At 40.9% G+C, this 25,428-nt stretch overlaps 1 protein-coding gene across 2 annotated transcripts in view; it reads right to left on the bottom strand.

Moving 5' to 3' along the window:
• Positions 1-382: 382 nt before the first annotated feature.
• Positions 383-25,428, bottom strand: part of fndc5a (fibronectin type III domain containing 5a) — a 45,079-nt gene continuing 20,033 nt past the window's right edge. The window contains exons 3-6 of one of the 2 annotated variants that reach the window (XR_004569536.1): positions 17,172-17,370; positions 4,679-4,768; positions 4,124-4,343; positions 383-3,796 (exon numbers count right to left, since the gene is read on the bottom strand). Coding sequence is in view for 1 of the 2 variants with exons in the window: in XM_034221922.1 (XP_034077813.1) it covers positions 3,737-3,796; positions 4,210-4,343; positions 4,679-4,768; positions 17,172-17,370 (483 nt within the window). In the remaining variant the exon portion in view is untranslated. The remainder of the gene's footprint in view (positions 3,797-4,123; positions 4,344-4,678; positions 4,769-17,171; positions 17,371-25,428) is intronic. The other variant, XM_034221922.1, reaches the window with a different exon arrangement.

Raw genomic sequence — 25,428 nt, 5'->3', positions numbered from 1 at the left:
GAACTAGCTAAATACATGGGTCTGGGCTCTGGGGTAGAGTTCTTCAGATTTGACGCGGCAACTCTACCGTGAAGTCAGAACCTCTGGCTCTTGGACTTGTGATGTGAATTCTCCCGCCGAAGCTCCTAATAAACCATCAGTGTTTGACATCAAAGCTCCAGCTCACCCCGTGTCTCCTTCCTGAGTCGTTGACTCCCACTGCATTGCTTCACAGAAGTTTCTCCCACACTACCAAGCATAGTTATTTTCAGACATGGTGTCATACATACAGTAGCATGAGAACAATCTCACTGAAGGAAAGCCTCAGTGTTAAAGAGTGATTCGCCCCCACAGGGCTAAAATGGAATGTTGAACTCTTACAGTCGTCACCATAAGTCAAAAGTCATTAAGGAAAAATATATTTTATTTATAGTTGATGGGTGTAAAATTAACCATGAACACCAGAAGTGGCTGGTTATTCCTACAACTAGAAATAATGTGAGTCCAGTTTATTTAGTTAACAGTTACATGTGACTTCATTGCACTCCACCCCCGGAAATGAGATGTGTGAAATAGCCACATATCTTCCTCTGATTCATCATAGCATGTCTAGTTGTTTAACATTGTCAAACCCGGCATCTGTCAAATTATATTCCACAGCTGTTAATCATCAAACTGCTGGATAATCACCTCTGTGTAGTAGCTCACTCAAACACATCGCCTTTATGTAGAAACTGCATCACTTAAAGAAATGGTTCGATATTTGGTGAATAATGTAGTGCCCAGAATCAAGAGAATTGGTGACTGAGAGAACCAATCATTTCTGAGTTTAATACGACCTCCCACTTAGAAATGTTTGGTTCTAAAAACATTCTGAGAATGTTACCATTCACTGTTCTAGGAATGTTTTCAGCGGGAAGTTTTCTTTTGGTTCCCAGAATGTTCTTCTGAAAGGTAGGAAAACGTTCTCTAAAAACATTCTTAAAATGTTTGGTGATAACCTTCTTAAAACGTTTTCTTTAAAACATTATTAGAACCTGTAGGTAACGTTAGCCAAAGTTGTGAGAACGTTCCCTGCTAGCTGGGCTGTTTCTTACGTTGTAATAAAGTGAATAAACTGTTTCCCATATTGTGATACTATTTCTTTAGCATTAAATATGGACAATAACCGGCCACAAAAGTGTACGTTTACAATAAACCTGCACTAAAATGAGTGTAAGGAATAATAGCATAATTTGGAGTTGGTGGTCCTCAGTTTTTCATTTTGTATTTAGAAACGTCAATTTGATTTGAATACATATTTCGATTATATGACACCATAATCATTAGGAAGAAAATATGTATTCCAAGCTGAAGTAAACCTCACATTTTCAAATTTGATTCATTAAGTGCATTTCAACAAAAATGCCTACATGTTTTATTTCTTATAGAAATAACTTAAAATAAAACATCCAGGGGGATAATCATCATTATCCGTTTATGTGTGTGGATGGAGGTCTATCAATTGGAGAACTAGTGTTCCTGGGGAAAAATGTATCCAGCCTTCATCCGCAAAGGTTTTTTGCCGTAGTGCTGATCACTGGGTTATGCAGCAGAATACAGTTGTGAGGGGTTTGTCCTAAAGGTAGAAGGACCTGGTTCTTTCTCCCTTTTCCCACAATGTGAATTTTCTCTAAACCTGTTCCTGCATCTGCCATGATTCAGTGCTCATTGGTGGAGCACAACCTCGTGCTTTTCCACTCTTAGCAATAAAAGGATAGGGAGTGATAAGAGCCATCATTCTACCCACTTCCACTCAACCTTCATTGCTCTCGGAGCCAATTTTTCTGCCTGGCAGAGTTGTGACATGTTGTGTTTATACACACATGTATTGGTTTCACAATGAGTGAAAATGAGATGCGGAACAAGAGATCAGCTGTTTATCATTCTGCCCGACAACACAGATTCCTAGCCACTGTTTCACGATTATTCCAGTACTTTTTTCATATTTTTCCGGATCAAAAAAGCACGACCAATGAATAGAAATGCATAATAAAAGAGGAGTGCTTTCAAAAGACTTTAACAGCAGTGTATTGACAAAAGAAATCACCTACATTGTCACCAGCTTGAACAAACGACCGGTACCCTTTAACATTTAGATTCTATACATGTTGCACATTAGTCATATTTCATTAAAGGCTCTCTAGGCTGACACTACCAAACAGGAATGAAATATAAAATGTATTTACACATTCAATGTCAACCAGATTTGCCAACTAACCTCAGCACATGTTCATTTTCACTCTTGCGGACACATTTAATTATCATGTGAAAGCTAATGAATCAGACAGGTATACAGGGCTTTCCGTCGTATAAGATCAATCATAAATACAATTGTTTTTAAGGCAGTACTACTGAGCCGAGCTGAGTGATCAGCCCTCACATACACCATTTGCTTTCTGAAAACAAGTCCCTTTACAGTGCACAGTACCGTATAACAGTGGATCCCTTTTTAGTGTTCTCAACACGTAGTTTCAAAGCAATGTTGACTTTGATTTGTGAAAAAAGTCTTGATAGAAGCCCTTCCTTCTTGGTGACATCTGCTAATGTCATAAGGAAGTCTCTGGGTTGAATGTTGGGCCCATAAAACATATTTCCCCCCCCCATGCTCTCCATCCGAAAGATTTTACAACAGCGCTGAAATACTTTTCTCTTAAGGTTAAGGGGAGGGATCCCCTGTAAATTCCCTCATAGTCGATGTGCAGTTTGTTAATTCGTCTGAACAATGCATGCTGGGAGCTCGAGTTTTGGACAAACAGGCCACAGAGTCCTTGTTTCCACTGTTATTGCTGATATAAGGGATCTCTTTGGGGTCTCCACAGACATCAGTAGAGTCCACCCCCTCTTTTTAAATGCATTCAATGAACGCAGCTCCATAATGAAATTCATCCCCCTCACAGAGAAAGACACAAGGAAATACTAAAGGGCTCATCCTGGATGTGGAATGTAACAATTCAGGAAATCTATTAAAAAAGCATGACAGAAGTTAGAGGGCAAAAGCAAGTGTGGCCAAGATGAAACCACCTGGCCTGTTACATACTCAGATAAGCCTTCAATATGACGAAGGTGGGTGATTCAGCTCCTCTAAGGCTGCTCTGACGTCACTGCAGCACATCTAAGAAACGAGTCCTAAAGCAGCCAGGTGGACTCTGTTTCCCTGAGGGGGGAAAAGGAGCTCGGCAGAATGAAAACAGTTCCCACTGAACGTTTCTGAATTATTATTCAGAATAATGAATGATCTACAGTGTTTTTCTTTCAATTCATAAAGCTGAATATTATGAAGAAAAAAAGGTACGACAAGTGCCACTCATATGGTGAAAGGTCTTATTTGTGGTTGTTGATAATGAACTGAAAAACGGTGAGAAGAAAGAGGTGACGAGAGAGAGAATGAAAAGGTCTCTGGCTCTGTTCGTAGACTTTGGTCCCTGGGGTAGGTGCAGCTGCAGTCTCACTGTCGGAGCCACTTGGCCCCCCATCGGCCCCGCGGTAGAGTACTTACAGAGCAGGGTGCAGCCTCTGAGCCCACCCAGACTCTGCCCTCAGACCGGCCAGGCTGTGTCCGACCCCCCCGACTGGAGCAGCTTGGCTTCAGCCCCGCCAGAGGAGAGTAAAGGGCCCTGAGTCCCAGCCTCATCCTGACAAGCAGATGGGCCTAAAAGGGGCCCGCTTGTTGACGAGAACACATAGTCTTTTGGATAAAGAGACAACGTCCTCGCAGTCACACCTCAATGATGTTGACAGATGGCATCCTATTGTTGTTGTTGTTGTTCTTAGGGAACTGTGGGAGGAAAGAAGAAGACAACAGGTGTGAGAAGAATCATACAACAAGCTCCTTCAATGAGCATGAGGATGCCTCTGCACTCGTATTGACGTTCATAGCATGAGCGAAAGAGATCTTTGAACACAGGATATGAATATGGCATGGTGCACCGTGAATTGACCCCAAAATAACTCATTAGAAGCTATGACTGGTGAGTTTTCTAAAAGTTGCAAAGTCATGCACATGCTGCCATGGTGAAGCAGTGTTTAGCTGAAGACTGAGGTTCTGATGACTGCGCATGAAGTGCCAGTGGAAAAAAGTCTAGAAGTGGCCGGGACAATTCACCTGCCCGGAGTCGCTGTAGGGGAGGCACCCAGAGGGGAGGAAGAGGAGGAGGAGGAAGAGGAGGAGGATGGGTGGGTGGGTTATACCTTACTGCGCAACAGCCCCCCCGTCGGATGTTCAGGAGTGCTGCACTCGGAGGAGTTTTTGGCTTTGTCCTTGTTGTTGTTGGGCTCGTTGTCTTTGATGATGTCGTACTGACGGCAGAAGAGAGCGATCACACCTGAGAAGAGAGGAGGAGAGATGAGGAGAGGAGAGGAGGAGAGGAAGAGTGGAGAGGAGTAGAGATGAGGAGGAGAGAATAGGAGGATAGGAGGGGAGAGGAGGAGAGGAGTGATCAGATCCACAGCTGATTTGAGTACAACTACGACAGAAACAGTGTGTGTGTGTGTGTGTGTGTGTGTGTGTGTGTGTGTGTGTGTGTGTGTGTGTGTGTGTGTGTGTGTGTGTGTGTGTGTGTGTGTGTGTGTGTGTGTGTGTGTGTGTGTGTGTGTGTGTGTGTGTGTGTGTGTGTGTGTGTGTGTGTGTGTGTGTGTGTGTGTGTGTGTGTGTGCCCACCTGCCCACATGATCAGCACCACCACGATGATGATGAGCTCCCCCGCCCTCATCTGGGTGCTCTGGCCCACTTCTTCCATCGTCACCTCGTCTGAAGGAATCCACATATTTAGTTAGTGGAAGAGGATTATGATTGACTCAAAATGTCAGATTCTAGATTATGACGTTCGTGACACACATGCTTATTAAAATGTCCTCAGAGGGCCCAGAAGTAAATGAATCAAGATGAGTCTGCTGCCATATTCATTTTTTCAATGTTGTTGTTTACATTTTATTTGTATTTGCACACACATTATTACAGTACGACTGCATACAGTTGGAAATGATCAGAAACCACAGTCCTATACAAAAACCCACCGCTCTATTCAAAGAGAGAAATCTAACTGTAACAAAAAAGGTTATAAAAGAAAAAGCAATAGAAAAATACAACAATAGGTAAATAACAAGAAGCACACAAAGTGCCAGAAAAAAAGAAAATCAATCAGAAGACACAAGAAGAAGAATAGCAACAAGAACAGGGTCGAAAATTAAATGTGATTACATTCCTATTCCTGAATAATGGAACACAGGCATCATAAGAGTTTTAAAATGCAGTAATTAAACATAACAGTATTTTCCTTTTTGTTCCTTTCTCCTTTCCTGACCTGAAGTTGAGATCATTTCCATTGTATACTCTAAGTCTAAGGCCTGTCGTAGAGTTTTCACATTAACGCGACTTATATACAACATTGACCTGGTAGTGATGAGACCGGTTGTTGTTTAGAACAAGAGGAGCTAATTGGCTTCCAAACAGACAAATTACTCAACAGCAAAGATAGTTTCCCATAAAATCAGGATCTTAAATGAGTCTTATGACACTTCAAGCAGTCAGCATCTTTGTGTCGGCTTAAGAAAGCACACAGAACGAGCGCATGATTTAACGGCTTTGCATCTGCCCAAAAGGTGGATCAGGTGCTGTGATCACAGAGGAGGTTTGTAATTTGAATAACTTCAGAATTTCTGACACAACCGATCTACCATTTAGATATCAAACGGTAAACAACTTCTGACATCCATCTCTTCCTCTTATGGTAATTAAGAGAGCGTATGATGGTTATTGTAGCAGCAGGAGGGTCAGAAAGAGAGAATTGTGTGCTACGTAATTTTTTTAAGTCCTTCCCGTTGTGAGACTTAAAAGAAAATGAATGGGTTGAGATTGCAGAGATGGTTCTAAAGGTTCACTTTGACATAAGCAGAGCGACAACCATCCTGTGTGCTTTAGGGGCTTCATTTTCCAGAATATAGATTATATTGGTATATAGAAAACACACATTGCCTTGCTATAGCCTAAATCTAACAAATGGGGCGAAGCCTGCGAGCTAGTTCAGGCAGTCAACTCGAGCACTTATGCTGCCTAACGCCCCCTTGCCACTCTACAACCAACCAAACAGAGTCTCCTTAATATGCCGCTCTATTTAACCTGCAGATCTCTCTCTATGCTTTGCTTGCTGCTGCTATTGCTGCAGCTACTTCCACCTCGCTGCTGCTTGCCTGCCCCACCACCACCCCAGCTTCCACCTGTAGGCTTGGGGGGGTTAGTTATTTAATCATCACTCATCGTGCTATGTATATCTGTGGAGTGATGAGGCCCGAGCCTAGACGCCAAACTCAAATATGCAAATATGCTGCTTCTAATAAACATGTTAAAGAAACGCGTGAGTTGTCTGACTGAACTGTAGTTATTGTAAAACTAAATAATACCCATGAATATGTAAAGGTTTGGATGAGATGACACCATCTGAAATGGTCTGTGTTGCTTTCTTTGGAAATCCTAGGCAGATGCTGCAGGTTAATTGGGTAAAAGTTAATTAATGACATTAAGACAATTCATTTAGTAAGACAGTACAATAAACACCTTCATGTGAATTCTGGAGTAATCCTTCTCAAGTCTGAAAGAAAATGGCCAGTGAAAAATATGTTTTGAGATATTCGGGGAATGTTTTTTTCTAGATTAAGAACACCGTCCAATAAGGCAAATGTATTATGTAGGGAAGGAAATAAAAGATGCAATCCTCCTCTACTCCCATTCCTATTTCTATTTGGCCCGTCCCCAGAGAGACTGAATTGTGGCTGCATACAGGTCATTACTTCCTCTGTAAACTTGATTAATAAGCTACTAATTTACAACAGGCTAACAAACTACTTCATATATTTTTAATTAGATCAGCAACTCGGTCACTGCACCTGTAATAAACAATAACTGTCTTATCTGCAGACAGTGCACTTTATTAACTTTGATTATGTGCTCAGAATTACAAGAGGATGGACAACTTTCAAAAACGTTTTAACTTTGGAAATGTTCATTTCATTTCAACAATTTTTGGCAACAATCTAGCGGGGCATCTAACCTCCACCAATATGGCTCGTAGTAATCATTTAGTGTTGCTTTGGGGAGGATGACTTTAGTCTCTACAGTATATCATTGCTTTTCCATGTTCCAGAGCTGTTATACTGCTCAGTCATTTGATTCATTCTCGGTTCCAATGCCGCTCCCTTTTGTATCGCAGTTCAAGGTCAGCTCTGTCTAGACTCTGTATTTTCATATTGACTACTACCGCTTGTCTGCTAGTCTTCACCTGTTTCTATTATGCCTTAAATGACTATCATACGGATCTGAGGCACAGGGGGTCAGGTAAATAAAGTAACTGGCTTCATACAGACAGACATTTTGAACTGTAGACACACAGCCAGACAAACAAGCATGAGCATCCATAGAGATGTGTTCTGTGTTATTGTTATTAGGACTCATTCTGTGAGCGCCCAATGGACTCAAAAGATCACAGAGAGACAGAACATGAAAAGGATAGTTAACGCCTCATCTCAGCCACTGGGGAACCTTTGTTCTAGATCGTGATGTAGAGATAAAGCAATGAAAATAATTAATCACAGCAATCAGAATCAGTTATATCCCGTCATCATCTTTGAAGTATGACTATCAGCAGAAGCATCAAAGAAAGAAGTGCCTGTTTCTCTCTGGAACAAAGCAGCCACACGTGCTAACTTTTTTTGTGGAAGTCAGAGGCTTGATGTAAAGTTCATTGCAGCGTGCCTCGTGGAGAGTGCTGCCATCCTTTTATTAGATGCAGTGAATGACATTTGGAGGCCCGGTGTGGCAGGAACCCCACGCTCCAGCAGCTTTTAGCAACAAGCAATTCTGCTGATCGATTGGCCTCTGTTGCCCGGTGTTAACTGATCAGAGCTCAGCGGCCGAGGCACCTGGCCCCCCTGTCCCGGGGCCGTCTGCTCAGCTGCATCAGCAAGACATGGTTTTATGGATTAACAGCTTTAAAGTTCAATTCACTTTTAAGAACTCAGCACACAAGAGGAAACTGTGTTGCTGCTTTGTCACTTTTCTTATCTGATGTTCGGTTTTCATATTTAACACTGGAGCTCTAATGGTAAGCGATGAGAAGATTCACCACCATTTAAAAACAGCTGTCCCAGAGTTTCTCTACATTCCAACAAGTATAAATACGTAAACTGTTGCCATTAATGTAAGTATTTATTGTATTATTGTACTTCTTATCCTCAAAATTGGCATATCTCATATGTTATATGAGATGTTAATTATATTAAGATATCTGTCTTTTGAAAATCCACTATTTGTAACTTTGGTAACACTTTATTTTGATAGTCCATAGTTGAAACTCTATAAGTCATCAGTTGACATTTAGTAGCAATAAAGTGTTACCGTAACTTTCAATTGCAAAAATGTTTACTGCATTTCAGGTCCTCAAATTCCTAGAAAACCATACTGAGGTTATAATCTACGTGTGTTATAACCCTGAGTGGATTTTTATTTATCTACTTATTATTCATTTTTATTTTATCGGCATCAACAAAGACAAAGGAAGCACCAATGGATGGGAAGGTAGAGGTGGATACTGTCCTTCTTATTCATTACAGTAAGGGTGGGGAACCTTTTTCCTCTCAAGGGCCATTTGAATTTTACAATCAATCAATCAATCAATCAATCAATCAATCAATCAATCCATGTTTATTTATAAAGCCCAATATCACAAATATTACATTTGTCTCAGTTAGAGGTTGCGCTAGACTTTTTCGCTGCCCGTCATTTTGACGGACAGGATCGTAAAACTTCCGTCAAAATCCAGAATTACCCGTCGGCCTTTACACAACTCTGACGAGGGGGGGGGGGGGGGGAGAAGCATGCTCGTGAACTGTTCAACGGGGGGGGGGGGGGGGGGGGGGGAGGCAGTTCACATGCGCCGTGTTATGCATGGCTGTTGCACCTCGCGGGAGCGTGCACAGCGTAAAGCCAAAACTCACAGACATTTCAATTATTTGTACGGCACAGTTAGGTTTGGAAACGGTATAATTTCCTTTTTGGAGGGCATGCATAACACCCATAAGCAGCCTTGCTGCGGGGAAACTTTGGCGCTGTTCCGAGTTTGTTCTATTCTGTCAAAATGACAGACTGCTTTCAGATTTGTCAGTCATTGTTAAAAAAAATCCGTCATAGACGGAAAATATTCGGTTAACGCGACCTCTGGTCTCAGTGGACTAAAGTTTGTACAGAATATCAGTATGATAATACGACACCTTCTGTCATTAGACCCTCACATCGTACAAGGAAAAACTTCCAGAGAAAACCCACAGTTTAAAGGGGAAAATGGGAGAAACCTCAGGGAGAGCAACAGAGGAGGGATCCCTCTCCCAGGACGGACAGACGTGCAATAGATGCCGTGTGTAAATCGAAAAGATAATACATGTACAACATAGGTAGATCAAATGTTTGAAAATGCATGTGTCTATAATAAGAACAACATCCTCCGAGGGCCCTACAAATGATTGAACTCAACCTCTCCTTAAAAAAAACAAAAATCACAGCCCATTTATTTCACCTTTCTTTCATGCTGTGCAAAGAAAAAGCAACCTCTTAATCCAGATATTTTACCATGACTCGTGCATGCATGCATGCATGCATGCATGCACACGGTTGTGGCATGACCACCAAAACAGAAAGATATGGTCACAAATGTATTTTGTAGTATCCTATCCATTGGAGTTGGACCAAACCAGTGTGTGGGAAGATGGCGCCTGTGTCGGCTCGCCGCTCCCTCAGCTCTCTACCTTTAGCTATCCTGCTTTTGTTTTATGTGCGTCAGAATGTCCAGTCTCTGATAGTGTTACGTTATTATGAGAGTGTTGTTTGATTCTGAAATTGGATATATGTATATGTCCGCATCTGTAGCCTGTTATTGTCTCATTATACCGCACTGTGAATGAATTAAAAGTAAATATATAAGTCATCATGAACACATGATCTGTCCATCAGACAGAGGGCTGCTGTGCCTCCTGTCATCATTAACGGACGTCACTTTAAAATTACTACTCAGAGGAGAGGATTTCTCATTTCTCTAAATGCCTGCTGCTTCCCCTCCTCTCTCCTCGGTTCCCCTCCTCGACTCCTCTGCTCGCATCTCCTGTGGGCGGGACTAAGACACGAGGATAGGAGTCGAGGAGGGGAATTAGCGAAATGAGAAAGGGCCCCGGTGCTCTCCGTCAGCACTCTACAGCCCTTTCAGACGAGACATATACCACGTGATGACACGTTAGGCTCTTGTTGTGTTAAAGGAACCTGTCCTTGGCCAGGAAAAACAGGCACTCCCTTGTTATCTCTTTCTTTTTGCGTGTGTTTATAAATTACCTCGAGGGCCGTATCTAATGGTCTCGCGGACCGTAAACGGACCGGAGGCCGGAGGTTCCCCACCCCTGCACTTCAGGCACAAAACAAACAACAAAGAACATTCTCTTGATATTTGCTACCACTGTGCACCTGATACATAATATAAGATTTGGAGCTGTGTGGCTGCAACTTCCTACATTATCAGGAGGAATAATAATTAATAGTAAATTAGAAGAGAAAGATCATTATGACTAAAAATTAATGGTGGTTGAAACCCCATGCAAAAGAAATAAGAAGTTCTGAAGACTTTAATTATCGAACTGTTTTGTAGGGTTTTATTTTGTTCCAGTGGTACCTGTTCTGTTAAAGGTTGAACCACTGTGAGTTGTTGTTGTCCAATTTATTGGAAGAGTAGTCTTGGGGATAGTTCTGTCCATCAGTAAACTTGTGATTTTTGTGACAAGCATGCCAAGTCTGAGTTGTTGAGCCATTCCTTTACAATGCTGAAGCCATACAGGATCCTTACATTATCTTTTATGTCTACATCAGTGATCACAAGTGAAAAAAGAAAACAGAACAACAATTCGTTCTGCCTATGGGATGAAGCAGAGCTGAGCGATGCTGCCTCGAGAGATACTTGGACGTACATGGTCATACTCAGGGCTGCACATAACTGGTGCGCAGGTGCGCATGCGCACCTCCGCCAAAAAAAGAGCACCGGGTCATTTGAAAAAAGGCGCATTTGCGTACCAACATTGAGAGAGATAGAGAGAAGAGAAAAGAGAGAAGAGAGAGAGAAAGATATATGCGAGTTGCATATGAACTCAGGGCCGGCCCGTCGCACTGGCGTTATAGATGTTCGCCTAGGGCGCCAGATCTGGGGAGGCGCTGCGCTGGCAGTTCTGGGAGGGAAAAAACATTTTTGACCGTTGGTGCTCATCCTAATTTTTGGCCTTGATGTAACAATATTCATAATTAAGTAAATGTAACACCCTTTTCACCGCGGTTACACTTTTCATCTGCCCTGTACTATGGGCGCTGTAAGTGATGAAAATGGGGGATGTTGGCTTATCTGGCCAACACACACTCACTCCATAATTGTCCAGGAGCAACGTTTGGTCAGTGTCCGTGGCGTGCAGTTGTGATGCTCCTAGACTCCTTCAGCTTCATAAAGGGACGCAAATAGCTTTCAACTGATTGCAATGTATTCCCATCTGCGACGGGATTTGACGCTCATGGAAGCACGGCATTCGTTTGTGGTACTCTGTCCCCCCCCCTCCCAGTGAGCTGTGGTGTTCCACAAGGAAGCATATTAGGTCCGTTACTGTTCCTAATTTATGTAAATGACATGTCATCAGCATGTGACTGCAACTTGTTCCTGTTCGCGGACGACTCAGCCCTGCTGGTCTCTGACAGGAACAGGTTGCAGGTTGAAAAAAACCCTCAGCTCCGAGCTCGGCAGAATCTGCACCTGGCTCGCCGATAATAAATTATCATTACACCTGGGTAAAACAGAGTCCATTCTCTTCGGTTCGAAACATAATCTCAGCAAATCCGACGACTTCTCAGTTGCAGTGGGCGACATTATTGTCACAAGTAAGAAGGAAATTACATACCTAGGATCTATTCTTGAGGCAAACCTCTCCTGTGACAAAATGGCATCCAATGTAATAAAAAAAGTCAATCAAAGAACTAGATTCCTATACCGGATCTCCTCTCTGGTAAACAAAAACACCCTGAAAACTCTGGCAGGAGCACTCATTCAAGGGTACTATGACTATGCTTGCACGTCATGGTACCATAGCACCTCCAAGGTGCTAAAAATAAAACTTCAAACATCGCAAAAATAAACTGGTCAGACTACTGCTTGACCTTTCATCTAGAACCCACCTCACCTCTGCCCACTTTGACAACCTAGGATGGCTTAGAGTAGACGACAGAGTACAGCTACTTGCAATGGGCCTGGTCTACAAGATCCAGTACACCTCTATGGTACCCATGTACATGTCAAAATTCTTCCCAAAGGTCAAGGAATACCATGATCATAACACCAGAGGGAGCTCCACAAATCATGTGAAACCCAGATTTGGCACAAAAAAGGGGGAATACACGTTTCGCAATTATGCCACATCAAGGTGGAATGCTCTTCCCACAACTGTAAAGGAAAGTAAAACTATACTTACCTTCAAAACCTCTCTTAAAGAGCACCTTCGGGGGAGAGCATTGCAAAACTGGCCCCGGTAATGGTACAAATCTCAACCTGTCGTTCAATGGACAGCTTCCCCCCCCCCCATCTATGTATATACTCGCATTTTAGACTCTGTTACTAACTGTATATCTGTAGACTTGGTATGTCTTAAATGTCCGGTTAGGATGTATTAGAACGAAATCTAAAATGAAAATTGTAAATAAGCAATCTGTATGTAAAAAAACCACCTGTATGTAAATTGTAAATAAGCCATCTGTATGTCAAATATGTCTTATATGTCTTAAATGACATGATGAATTGGAAATGGGGGACCCTGATGTAAACAAGACGAAAGTCTTTCTCTGGTCTGCATCCCCTTAACAATTGTATGTTTTGAGCTGTACTGTACTGTACCCAATATACAAGCTGTTAATAAACTTTTCAATCAATCAATCAATGTGTCGGCTGCCCTTAAAGGCAATGTGAGCGTCCATTCTCATTGGATAACGGAGAATTGTACACCCGGAAGTAAGTATTCCCCTTACTGTCGATTGATTTTACAGTGATATCTGCCGGGTTATTTGAAAAAAGGCGCATTTGCGTAGGGAAAAAAACATTTTTGACCGTTGGTACTCATCCTAATTTTCGGCCTTGATGTAACAATATTCATAATTAAGTAAATGTAACACCCTTTTCACCCCGGTTACACGTTTCATTTGCCCTGTACAATGGGCGCTGTAAGTGATGAAAATGGGGGATGTTGGCTTATCTGGCGCCCGCAGCTCACAGCCAAAATGCGAGTGAGCGAGGGAGGGTGCACCGGTTCCGGCGCTATTGTTATTAGCATCTGGTGCTAGCTGCTCTAACGGATATAAGAAGAAGATGTTTCTACAATAATGTGGAGGGAGAGTCCTCTCCAGTCAGACTGAGTGGCTGATACTACAGCTCAGTGAGGTAAGGACTCTGAGTGTTTAGATAGTTCACTTTAGTCTAAGTTATCTCAGTGGGTCTCAAACGTTTTGATCACAATTTATGTAAACACATATTTCCATGGCACTCCTTTATAATTATTGGGATAAACAGGTTTGAAATCATTCCAATGTATACTATAGGACAGTAACCAAAAATATCCTTTAAAACTGGAAAGATAAAAAATATGCATAAATAAATGTTAAGGTAAAATAAGATATGAACAACAAAAATAAAATAAGTTACATTAATTTGTTATTGGCTATGGTAGGTTATTGGTTATGTTCACATACTTATTTGATTACATCCACTTGTCTAAGATGACAACAGAGACTTTCAACCCAAACCCAGCTGTTGACTTGTGGATGCAAGCAGCTAATCGCAGACTCAACCAGAGAGGAAGAAGTAGGCCTACATCATCAGCTACCATGTCTGACAGAGAGGAAGACAGTGAGGAGAACAGTCAGGAGGGTAGTGATGACAGCTTGTAGGATTACTGGTCGTGCTAATGTTGTCTTGTGTTCACCTCTGCATGTGTGTTCAGTGTTCACCTCTGCATGTGTGTTCTGTGTTCACCTCTGCATGTGTGTTCTGTGTTCACCTCTGCATGTGTGTTCAGTGCCGTGTGTCTGGCAAATAAAGTCAAGACCCCCTAAAAAGTTACGGTTTATTTCATTTTAAGGATGAGCCCCAAGCAACATCTCCAGGTGCTCCTTTGAGAACCAGGGCAAAAAAGTGATGTGCACCCCTGGTCATACTCCTACATTAAACAAGAAAGATTGCAATCTTGCTCCATCATCCTTGTTTTTGAAGGATTTTCCTATTGGCCAGAGAAAAAGAGACCTCTTAGAACATTTTTAAAGAGGCCAATGAAGCTCGTTTGGATTACCTTTTTTATTTTCCATGTTTAAGTTCAAGTGTTTTGTCGAAAAGGGACTATAGGTGTGTATATCTGTGTGAGAAAAACACCAAGAAGGATTTAATTGTGTGATACTCTTTGAGGATGTTTTACTGTCCTGCTTCCTCTGTAACTACTTCCTCTTTTTTACTCTCTATCAGTCAATATGGCTCCCGCCCCTGTTTTATGATACATCGTCTCTTCCCCAGGTTGTGCTGTTTTTTTTGTTTATCTCTTTGTCTTCCTTTCATCTCGTGAAGCCTAAACGTATTGTGAAAGAGGACATTAGATAAAACATGGACTAATCCAGCTTTTCAGGCTCATTCTTTGTTCTTTCACTCATATCAGCATGATATGGCGGATCAGAAGGGTGCTGTCGAGCGAGGACGGCAAAACACGTGCCTTTCTTCTGTGATAGTTCGCCTGTCATATCAGGAAAATGGCCTAACAGCTGTACTGAGAAACTCTCTTTATCCCTGCAATTATCTGCAGTAAGAGACAAACTTGATTCCTCTCTTTCTGCCTCCTTTTGTGAAGCAGTCATTTTCAATAACCATTAAACGCTTTTGCTGTCACCATTTTGTGGAATAATGAGCAAGTTATATGAAATTGAACAAAAATATAAACGCAACACTTTTGTTTTTGCTCCCATTTTTCATGAGATGAACTCAAAGATCTAAAACATTTTCTATATACACAAAATAACCATTTCTCTCAAATATTGTTCACAAATCTGAAAACATCTGTGATAGTGAGCACTTCTCCTTTGCCGAGATAATCCATCCCACCTCACAGGTGTGGCATATCAAGATGCTGATTAGACAGCATGATTATTGCACAGGTGTGCCTTAGGCTGGCCACAATAAAAGGCCACTCTGAAACGTGCAGTTTATTTTACATTTTAGAGTGGCCTTTTATTGTGGCCAGCCTTCAAGGTGCTTTACAAAAATGAAAGATATTCAGACAAAGGCATTTAAAAACAGTAAAAGATAATAAAAGAAACATTAAAAGAAAAAATACATGAATAAAAGTTACAGTGCAGTTTAAGATATGAATAGTTCACACAGAAGTTCCACTTTACTGATGAACACAACGGCTCAGTTTCAATTAAAAGCAGCGACAAAAAGAAAAGTCTTCAGCCTGGATTTAAAAGTAGTCAGAGTTGCAGCGGACCGGCAGGTTTCTGGGAGTTTGTTCCAGATATTTAGAGCATAATAACTGAACGCTGCTTTACCATGTTTAGTTCTGACTCTGGGGACAGAAAGCTGACCAGTCCCTGAAGACCTGAGAGATCTGGATGGTTCATAATTTAGCAGGAGGTCAGAAATGTATTTTGGGCCTAAACCATTCAAAGCTTTATAAACCAGTATGTTACATTGAAGGATGTTACATCTCAGACTGCTCTCTGTGGAGACGTGTGCATGTAGTAAAATGTGAGGAAGAGTGAGGTTGTCTCCTTGCTCTGCATTGGATAGCCTTTTCTGATTGGGATCATACATTTTTATGAAATGGACAAGTGCATTGAGGCAGAGAGTGGTTTCCTCAAAAAGCCCTCTGCTAATTTTAAAAGAAAAAAACTTATATTTCTGGGGAATAGGCTTATTATGATTTAAACTACTCTCATGTTTGTAGGGTTAGCTTAACATAGCTTAGAGTAAAGATTGGAAGCAGCTATCATGCTTCAATCTAAGGGAAAACAAAACTAGCTGTTAATTTAGCTTAACATAAAGACTGGAATCAGCTAGTCTGGGTCTATGGTAACACCATCTGTCAATCGGCATCCTATGAAGCAGAAATGTCCAACTCTTTCTATAAGGAGTGTACTATTTTCCTTTTGCCACCGTCCCTCATACATTTTTTTTATTACCAACTCTGATACAACTATATGTGTGTATCTTTGTGTGTTGTGTTCATGAGACACTTCTCTTTGTTTCTGTACATGGTGTTTGAGTTGGTCTCCCGGCACTGTTCTGTCTCCACGGCTTTAAAAGACAGCAGGAGAGGGAAAGGATACAAGCATGTACACAAAAGGATCAAATCCAAAAATAATTATGTGTATCTGGGTTCCTTGCAGTTATTGATTTCTGTCAAATCTTCCCCTCACAGAAGCAACACGCAGACAACACTTTCTGTGCTAATTAGGCCTCAGTGGTGAACTGAGCACGTCTTCAGTGCTCTGCATTGATTGTATTTATATTCTACATGTCTCCTGCAGTGCCAGACCTCTGTCGACCAAAACAGAAGTTCACACTCTTTCCGGGAAGTATCGAAGTATGGCTCACATGAGAGATGAGTGTAAATGAGAGGAAGACTAGATGGAGCAGGGTTCAGCCAAAAGCACATTGATTTGCCACCCCACGCAGATCCGACTGCCTCCTCTCTGTGTCCAATAAATGCCTTTCCTCATTTTAGTTTACTGTGCAGTTGTGCTGGTGCATGCAGGGTGAGGCCTGCATAGGCACGTCAATACACAGTGAAGTATGGACCTCCCTCTGCAGCTTTATTCCTGAGTTGTGGTCAGCAGATGCGAGTTTCGGGAGCACACTGTTGTGACATTTCATTTCACGCTTTGCGTGTCTATTGATTTGTATTGCTCTTTAGACAAAATCAGTCAAGATATTGTCAAAAGGCCAAGTCCCCTCTGCACTTGCTGTCTTGAAAAGGGACGGACACAGAGAGAGGAAGTTCACACTTGTTTCCCTTTAAGTATGTGTGTGTTTGATGAATGGCATTGGTGTGTGCCACTTTACCTTTACTCTTAGAGGCCTGGGTCTCGGCCTCCTTGGGTGTTCGGAAGCGCAGGGGTTCGCTCAGCGGGCTCGACCCAGACATGCTGATGGACTGGACATGCACAATGTAGTCTGTCTCTTCCTCCAAGTCCCATAATGCACAGGAGCGTGTGGTGGTGTTGACTTCCTGGATGAATCGCAGCATGTGCACGTCTTTCTTCTGTTGGAGTATGACAGGGAGACGAATGGTGAATGTTGTTTAATGCAGCAGGACGAATGCTTTGTGTAGCAGTGGTGTAGGATGACTCACTCAAAGCCACTCATAAAAACTAAAAAGGGTGCCCCATCATGTACAGGGTTATGGTTAGGCTAACTGAAGGGCAGAGTTTATAGGAACTTGGTCTACTCAAGAGGTCGTCTTGTATGAATTGTGGCCAAATGACGGATAATAAATACACATAACAAGATACTTTGGATACTGAGAGCATTGCTGCTGCTGCATTCACGCCATCATACATAAAAACATCACTTTCAAAGCACAAAAGTTCAAGATATTAGAAAATCTTACCAAGAGTTAATACCACTCTGATAGGGTAAATATGAAGCTGGAGCAAGGAGTTGGTTAGCTTTGTTTAGCTTAGCATCAAGGCTGGGGGGAACAGCTAGCAGCTGTATATCCAGGGGTGCACATAACTTTTTTGCCCTGGTTCTCAAAGGAGCACCTGGAGATGTGGCTTGGTGGTCATCATTAAAATGAAATACACCATAACTTTTGAGGGGGTCTTGACTTTATTTGCCAGACACACGGCACTGAACACACATGCAGAGGTGAACACAAGACAACATTAGCACGACCAGTAATCCTACAAGCTGTCATCACTACCCTCCTGACTGTTCTCCTCACTGTCTTCCTCTCTGTCTGACATGGTAGCTGATGATGTAGGCCTACTACTTCCTCTCTGGTTGAGTCTGCAATTAGCTACTTGCATCCACAAGTCAACAGCTGGGTTTGGGTCGAAAGTCTCTGTTGTCATCTTAGACAAGTGGATGTAATCAAATAAGTATGTGAACATAACCAATAACCTATAGCCAATAACAAATGAAACTTATTTTATTTGTGTTGTTCATTCATATCTTATTTTATCTTAACATTTATTTATTTATGCATTTTTTGTTATCTCTCCAGTTTTAAAGGATATTTTTGGTTACTGTCCTATAGTATACATTGGAATGATTTCACACCTGTTTATCCCAATAATTATAAAGGAGTGCCTTGGAAATATGTGTTTACATAAATTGTGACCAAACCGTTTGAACTTAGACTAAAGTGAACTATCTAAACACTGAGAGTCCTTTACCTCACTGAGCTGTAGTATCAGCCTCTCAGTCTGACTGGAGAGAACTCTCCCTCCACATTATTGTAGACACATCTTCTTCTTATATCCGTTAGAGCAGCTAGCACCAGATTCTAATAACAACAGCGCCGGTACCGGTGCACCCACCCTCTCTCCCACGCTCACTCGCACTTTGGCTGTGAGCTGCGGGCGCCAGATCAACACACTCTCACTCCATAATCGTCCAGGAGCGACGTTTGGTCAGTGTCCGTGGCGTGCAGTTGTGACGCTCCTAGGCTCCTTCAGCTTCATAAAGGGACGCAAATAGCTTTCAACTGATTGCAATGTATTCCCATCTGCGGCGGGATTTGACGCTCATGGAAGCAAGGCATTCGTTTGTGTCGGCTGCCCTTAAAGGCAATGTGAGCGTCCATTCCCATTGGATAACGGAGAATTGTACACCCGGAAGTAAGTATTCCCCTTACTGTCGATTGATTTTTACAGTGATATCTGAACTACTCATCGACTAAAAAACACCAGATTATCCTTGTTAATTACACAACATTGATTGGTTTAAATTGTGTGCAATGCTTTTGTATTTTTCCCCTTTGATTCGGAGAAACAAATATTTTTTCGGAGTAAAGGATGGCAGAAGACACTATACTACCCAGAATCCCCAGCTATTCTTTCACACACAGTGACGTCACGAGCTACCCACAATGCAACACGCGCCATATATATATATATAAATACACCATTTTCATGGAGGTGCAAATATCCTGGAAGTGCAAATATAAACAGCTAGCTAACTTGGCAGAGCGCACTAGGTTTTTTTTCTGAATTAACGACCGAAGAAATCGCTGCATGTCTTCGGATTACATCTCGCTTGCTCTTTGAAAGTCATCACATAACGGCATTGTAATACATGGTTTGGCTGCATTAAATATTACATATGCCGTAGTTCTCTATTTATAGAGCCCTGATGAGAAAACTTCTGGACAAACATGAGGAACTGCCGCCAACACTGAATACGTGACGTGGATCATAAATATATCAGTAGTTAAACAACATCTTACATTTCTTTTCACACAATACGTCTCCTTGCAGTATCAACACTAATTCGGCTGACTTTTATATTTGATCCGATTGGGAGATAAGCTGTATTTACACCATAAAGGTGCACATTTGATATAAAGGGACACCTAGTGGTTAAAGCATGTTATTGAATTTCATTATTTTTATTATTAGATATTAATAGGATCCCTATAAAGTATATTCATTACTCGTTATTCTCTACTAATAGTTAATTAAAGACTGTATATAATGACTATTTTGCACATCCCTTTCAAGATTTCAAGATTTTCTAAGGTTTATTGACATATCATATTCACAAACGGTGTAGTTATGCATTGAATGAAAAACTTGGGTCGCAGGTTCCTCAATAGTGCATTACAAAACATCTATCAATATTTGTGCATACCTCCAGCAATGTTAACCATGTTGAAGCACTTATTTTAACTGATATTATACATATGTAGTATACTCTTATAAGATGTATGTAGATATTTAATCTCCGACCTTGTCAGGTATTGAACAATCAATAAATAAAGAACACAGAATTGTTAAATATAAAACACAGAATTTGTGTGATTATACTAAATGATGTAAATAAACACCACTGCATATTTACAACTGTTACACATGCTGATGTAACGCAAATGTTTCTAACTTGGGATCAATAAAGTATATCTTATCTTAAGCTGATCGATGGCTACTGCCATATTTGCAAAATTTGCCTCTGAACCTTGACAAGTGCATGTTTCAGGCTTATCAATTAATGTAATGTAATGTTATCAATTAACAATAGGAGGGGTCACAAACATAAGAGCAGCTGTTAAATAAAGCTCTTCTGACCTTAGCTGGCATGTGGGTATATATTAATGCTGCCCATTATGGGCACAAGCAATTTTCACCCATTTATGAATTATATGTTTTACATTTGAGTGTTTCCTATCCCCTAAACCTCCAGGGATGTACACAGTTTAATACTGGCAACTTCTTATTATGGGAAATACGAAAACGTCTTTTAAAACGACAACTCCCAGTAGAGACGTGCCATAGATAAAGAACATGTTGCGAAACACAATAGCCAGCATGTGTAGTTCTGGGGACGGGGTGGGGGAGGGGGGGACGCGGTGGACCCGTTCAAATCCAGTTTTGAACAGTCTGCCGTGGTTCCATCCCATTTCAAGTGCTGTTCGACGCTCGGCGTAACCCTCGGAGCACACTCTCCAATCACAGAGCTTGAGGACTATCACAGGGTTTGTCAAGCGAAGCGGAGAGAATACTTACTTCCCAAATATTCTCTAAAGCAAATGAGCTGCTCCGACCCTCGGTCCTGACGGACTCCAACTTGTGTTTATTAATCAAACAAATAAATAAACACAAGGATAATAAGGTGTTATTGTTGAGTAAATGGAGAATTGCACAGGGGAAAATAACGTAGGCTATCTATGCCACCATTTTATATGCGGATTTTGTTAAACTAATACGTTTGCGTTGTGGACCAACACTATACATTGACGGGGAAGGGGGTAGCAATAAAGATAACACCATTAAACAGTTACACAACATAATGTAGCCGGCGCTACTGTTTTCTGAGGATTAGCTGTCAGATCATTTCTTCACGTGGCTGGCCCTTTAAGACACCCCCCCCCCCCTTCTTTAGTCAGCTGGCCCTTCCATATAAGGAAAACGCGCAGCTGTATGTAGTTCAGCATCTCCCGCTACACTTTAAATGCCCACTCACTCCTCACCCAAATCAGCTGTGACTATTACGAGTGTTCTTGTTCCAGTTATCGTTGTCTGGCTGATAGGCGTGTATTCCCCCTATACGAGGTATGTGAAGCTGCTGTTAGGATTTGTAACATTCAGTGTAGGCCTACCACTGAATTGTTAACATGTGGCCTGTAAATGCCAGGCTTCTTGACAGCCCCAGCAGAGACTGTGCAGAGAATCACCGTTGCAGAGGTGTCCAGTGAGGTGCTAATTGAGTGAATGCGTTTGCATCAGAGGTAGGAGATTAATTGTATGTACACTGAAGGACATTCATATAAGTCTTTATACATTTCTAATCTCCTTTCTCCATTTATTTTAGGATTAGTTTGCTACCGTTTTGCTTATTGACTAGTTTGTTGTATTGTGTACAAACTAGTGATTTAATCTTTAAAGCGACAGCACCCTCATTGTAACGACCCACTCTGTCCCACAAGGTCTAATACTGTCTCTGTGCTTATACTTCTTCAGTGACGATCCTGGCCATACTGTGGAGTAGAGCATGTGGTTTGCTGGGCACTTTTTGCATGCAGATATGGTTGATTTGTAGTGAGTGTTTGATTGAATACAGCTACACGTGGTGATATTGTGGTTTTGGGGAAACCCTCAGCAGTTGGCCAGAAGAATCATTTTTTAACTATCATTATGTGTGATATTGTAATTATTATAGTTATTCTCTCCTTGTCAGAGCCAGCCTTCAATCGTGGGACTTATGTGTGTCGACTGAGAAAGCTGAATAAGTTTTAATCTGCATTTTGTACTACTGAACTTTTACTTGATTATTTATATAATAAACGTTTGTAAACATTTGAACTTGAGGCCGCGTCCCTGCCCATCCTTTTATTCTTATCTGCGTGACTTGTCCTAAGGGCTCGTATTGGGGAACCCAGGTTAGCGTTAAGTATCCTAACCCCCTTTTATTATCGCAGCCCCCCCCTCCCCGGTGGGGCAGGTCACAATAACATAAATAATATCGATAGCAGCGTCCCTAGCAACAAGTAACAAGTAGTTAATAATAATAAAAGACATTAAGAAAAAGGCATTTTTAAACAGTCATTAAAAAGCAACACAATCTACATGCATTGCATTACTCTAAACGTGTAATAATGTGCTTTAACCAGTAGGTGGTTTGGGTTAAAAAGCTGTCAAGTTTACAGTGTTAACAAAATAAAATATACTGCTGTTTCTGGTTTAGTTTACGACGGATATATTTAGTTATTGTTTTTGATATTTGTAACACAAAAGCGATGGAAAAAACCCACAGCAACACAGAAAAGATGGTCTTAACATGACCCAGCGGTCTAGTAGTTAATAAAAAACAATAATATCAAAACAAAATAGTACTACTAACTTTATTGTGAAATTCAAACTGAATGGTAAAAGAATAGTTTCCGGTCTATTCTGAGCCCGATCTCTGTAGATAAATACAAATAAAGAACTACGACAGATGTGTAATATATTTAATGCAGCCGAACCATTTATTACAATGCATTCATGTGATGACTTTCAAAGAGTAAAGCAAGCACTGCTGAATAAAGTATGATTTTATATTTTACGAAACGTTTTTTTTCATATTGAATGCAGTTGGAGGTCAACCAATCACAGAGCTTGAGAACTAATCACGGGGTTTGTCAAACAGAGCACATGGTCTAGTCCTAAACGATAGCTGGGGATTCTGGGTAGTGTAGTGTCTTCTGCCATCCTTTACTCCGAAAAAATATTTGTTTTTCCGAATCGAAGGGGAAAAATACAAAAGCATTGCACACAATTTAAACCAATCAATGTTGTGTAATTAACAAGGATAATCTGGTGTTTTTTAGTCGATGAGTAGTGCAGATATCACTGTAAAATCAATCGACAGTAAGGGGAATACTTACTTCCGGGTGTACAATTCTCCGTTATCCAATGAGAATGGACGCTCACATTGCCTTTAAGGGCAGCCGACACAAACGAATGCCGTGCTTCCATGAGCGTCAAATCCCGTCGCAGATGGGAATACATTGCAATCAGTTGAAAGCTATTTGCGTCCCTTTATGAAGCTGAAGGAGCCTAGGAGCATCACAACTGCACGCCACGGACACTGACCAAACGTCGCTCCTGGACAATTATGGAGTGAGAGTGTGTTGGCCCAACCCAGTCTCACGGCATTTCGTGTTCACCAACACGATTTTTAATCTATTGATTCGTGTTCACCAACACGATTTGCCCCTTTTTTTCGTGTTGCACAGCACGATTTTAAAAGCAATGTATTTCTACTGCCGTGCAGCACGTCTTTTTCTCCGGTCGGGTCGAGGAAGACCGGAAGCTGTGTGGTTCATAAAAACATGTTCTTACTCAATATCAAGCTACAGTTATTGCTTTTATTTGAAATCGTATAATTTCGGACTTTTGTTGCCGTCTGTGAGGAAAATAAATGGGGCTCAGAGCCTCAGGATACAGAAATCTATATTTTTAAATATTTTTTTCCTTCTAATTCGATATTCTTTTCAAAATAACACACTGTTATTTACTCAACAATAACACACAATTATCCTTGCTTTTATTTATTGGTTTAATTCCATAATCTCGGGCTTTTTTGGCGTCCGTCAGGAACTGAATTTCAAAATAAAAATAACCGGAAACAGACGTAGGCCTATAAGGGACATTTCGAGCATCATTGCGATTGTCAACATTTCTGAGTTTAGGATGGCCGAAGACACTACACTACCCATAATCCCCAGCTATCGTTTAGGACTACAGTCCCCGTAAGGTTACGCAGAGCGTCAAACAGATGTGTGAAATGGAACGAAACCACGCCAGACTATCCAAAACTGGAATCGAACGCCCCCCCAGACCTACACATGCTGGCTATTGTGTTTCGCAAAATGTTCTATGGGACGTCTCTACTGAACGTTTTCGTTTTTCCCACAATTAGAAGTTGCCAGTATTAAACACATTGGTGTTATCAAATGTAAAACATATACAATTTTAATAAATGGGTGAAAATCGCTTGTGTCCATAATGCGCAGCATTAATACCCACATGACAGCTCATTGTTACTTTGTAATTCTACTCCACTACAATTCAGAGGTTAACCTGGTATTTTTACTCCACTGCATTTATTTGAGTTACTTTGCAGATTCTGATTAATTATGTGAAATATAAACAACCCTTAAATCAGACTTTAGTTACACCTGAGTAAAATTCAGGTAAGGTGATTGTCAAGTGCCAACAATCAGGAGAGATATTTGATAGTTGGTGCTTGAGAAGACTAAACATGTATCTGCAATTGACATGAATGGAAACGAGTAATAAAGTATATTCATTACTCGTTATTCTCTACTAATAGTTCATTAAAGACTGTATATTATGGCTATTTTGCACATCCCTTTCAAGATTTTCAAAGGTGTATTGACATATGATATACACAACTACGGTGTAGTTATGCAATGAATGAAACACTTGGGTCACAGGTTCCTCAACAGTGCATTACAAGACATCTATCAATATGTGTGTACCTCCACCATTAAACTGTCATATTCTGCACATTTCTTATTCTATCTATCTACATAAGAGTATAATTCATTTGTATAATATCAGTTAAAATAAGTGCTTCAACACAGTTAACATTGCAGGAAAGCAATATATTAGACGTTAAGTACTTTGTCAGGCTTAATATTTATCTGTAGATAGATACCCCCAAAGTTTTTTTCTTATTTAAAAGAAGACCTTAATCTGTTATTTCATGTTTAAATAAAGGTTAATTCGTTTTTCTGTTTTACACCTCCTCCTATTAATATCTTTGTACATTCTGCACTAAACTGTTTTATTGTAGAGATCACTTATAGTATCTTCTTGATTTTTTATATTCTATATTTATACTTTCCCCCTATGAAAGTATGTACTCTTAATATTTTTTAATCAAATAAAACACAATAATTCAATAACGTGCTTTAACCACTAGGCGGTGCACACAAGGTACACACAGCCATAATAACTTTGTATTATTAGTGTAGGACACTTTTGTTTTCGTACAACATCTGAATATGTGTAGTTTTATGCATGCTTTCACATAATTTTACAGCATATTGCTATACTATTTCAGACTCAGTATTTACATTCTTACATTC

The sequence above is a fragment of the Gymnodraco acuticeps genome, unplaced genomic scaffold (assembly GCF_902827175.1).
Source record: "Gymnodraco acuticeps unplaced genomic scaffold, fGymAcu1.1, whole genome shotgun sequence".
In the NCBI taxonomy this organism is placed as follows: Eukaryota; Metazoa; Chordata; class Actinopteri; order Perciformes; family Bathydraconidae; genus Gymnodraco; species Gymnodraco acuticeps.
This window is presented reverse-complemented; position numbering and strand designations above follow the sequence as displayed.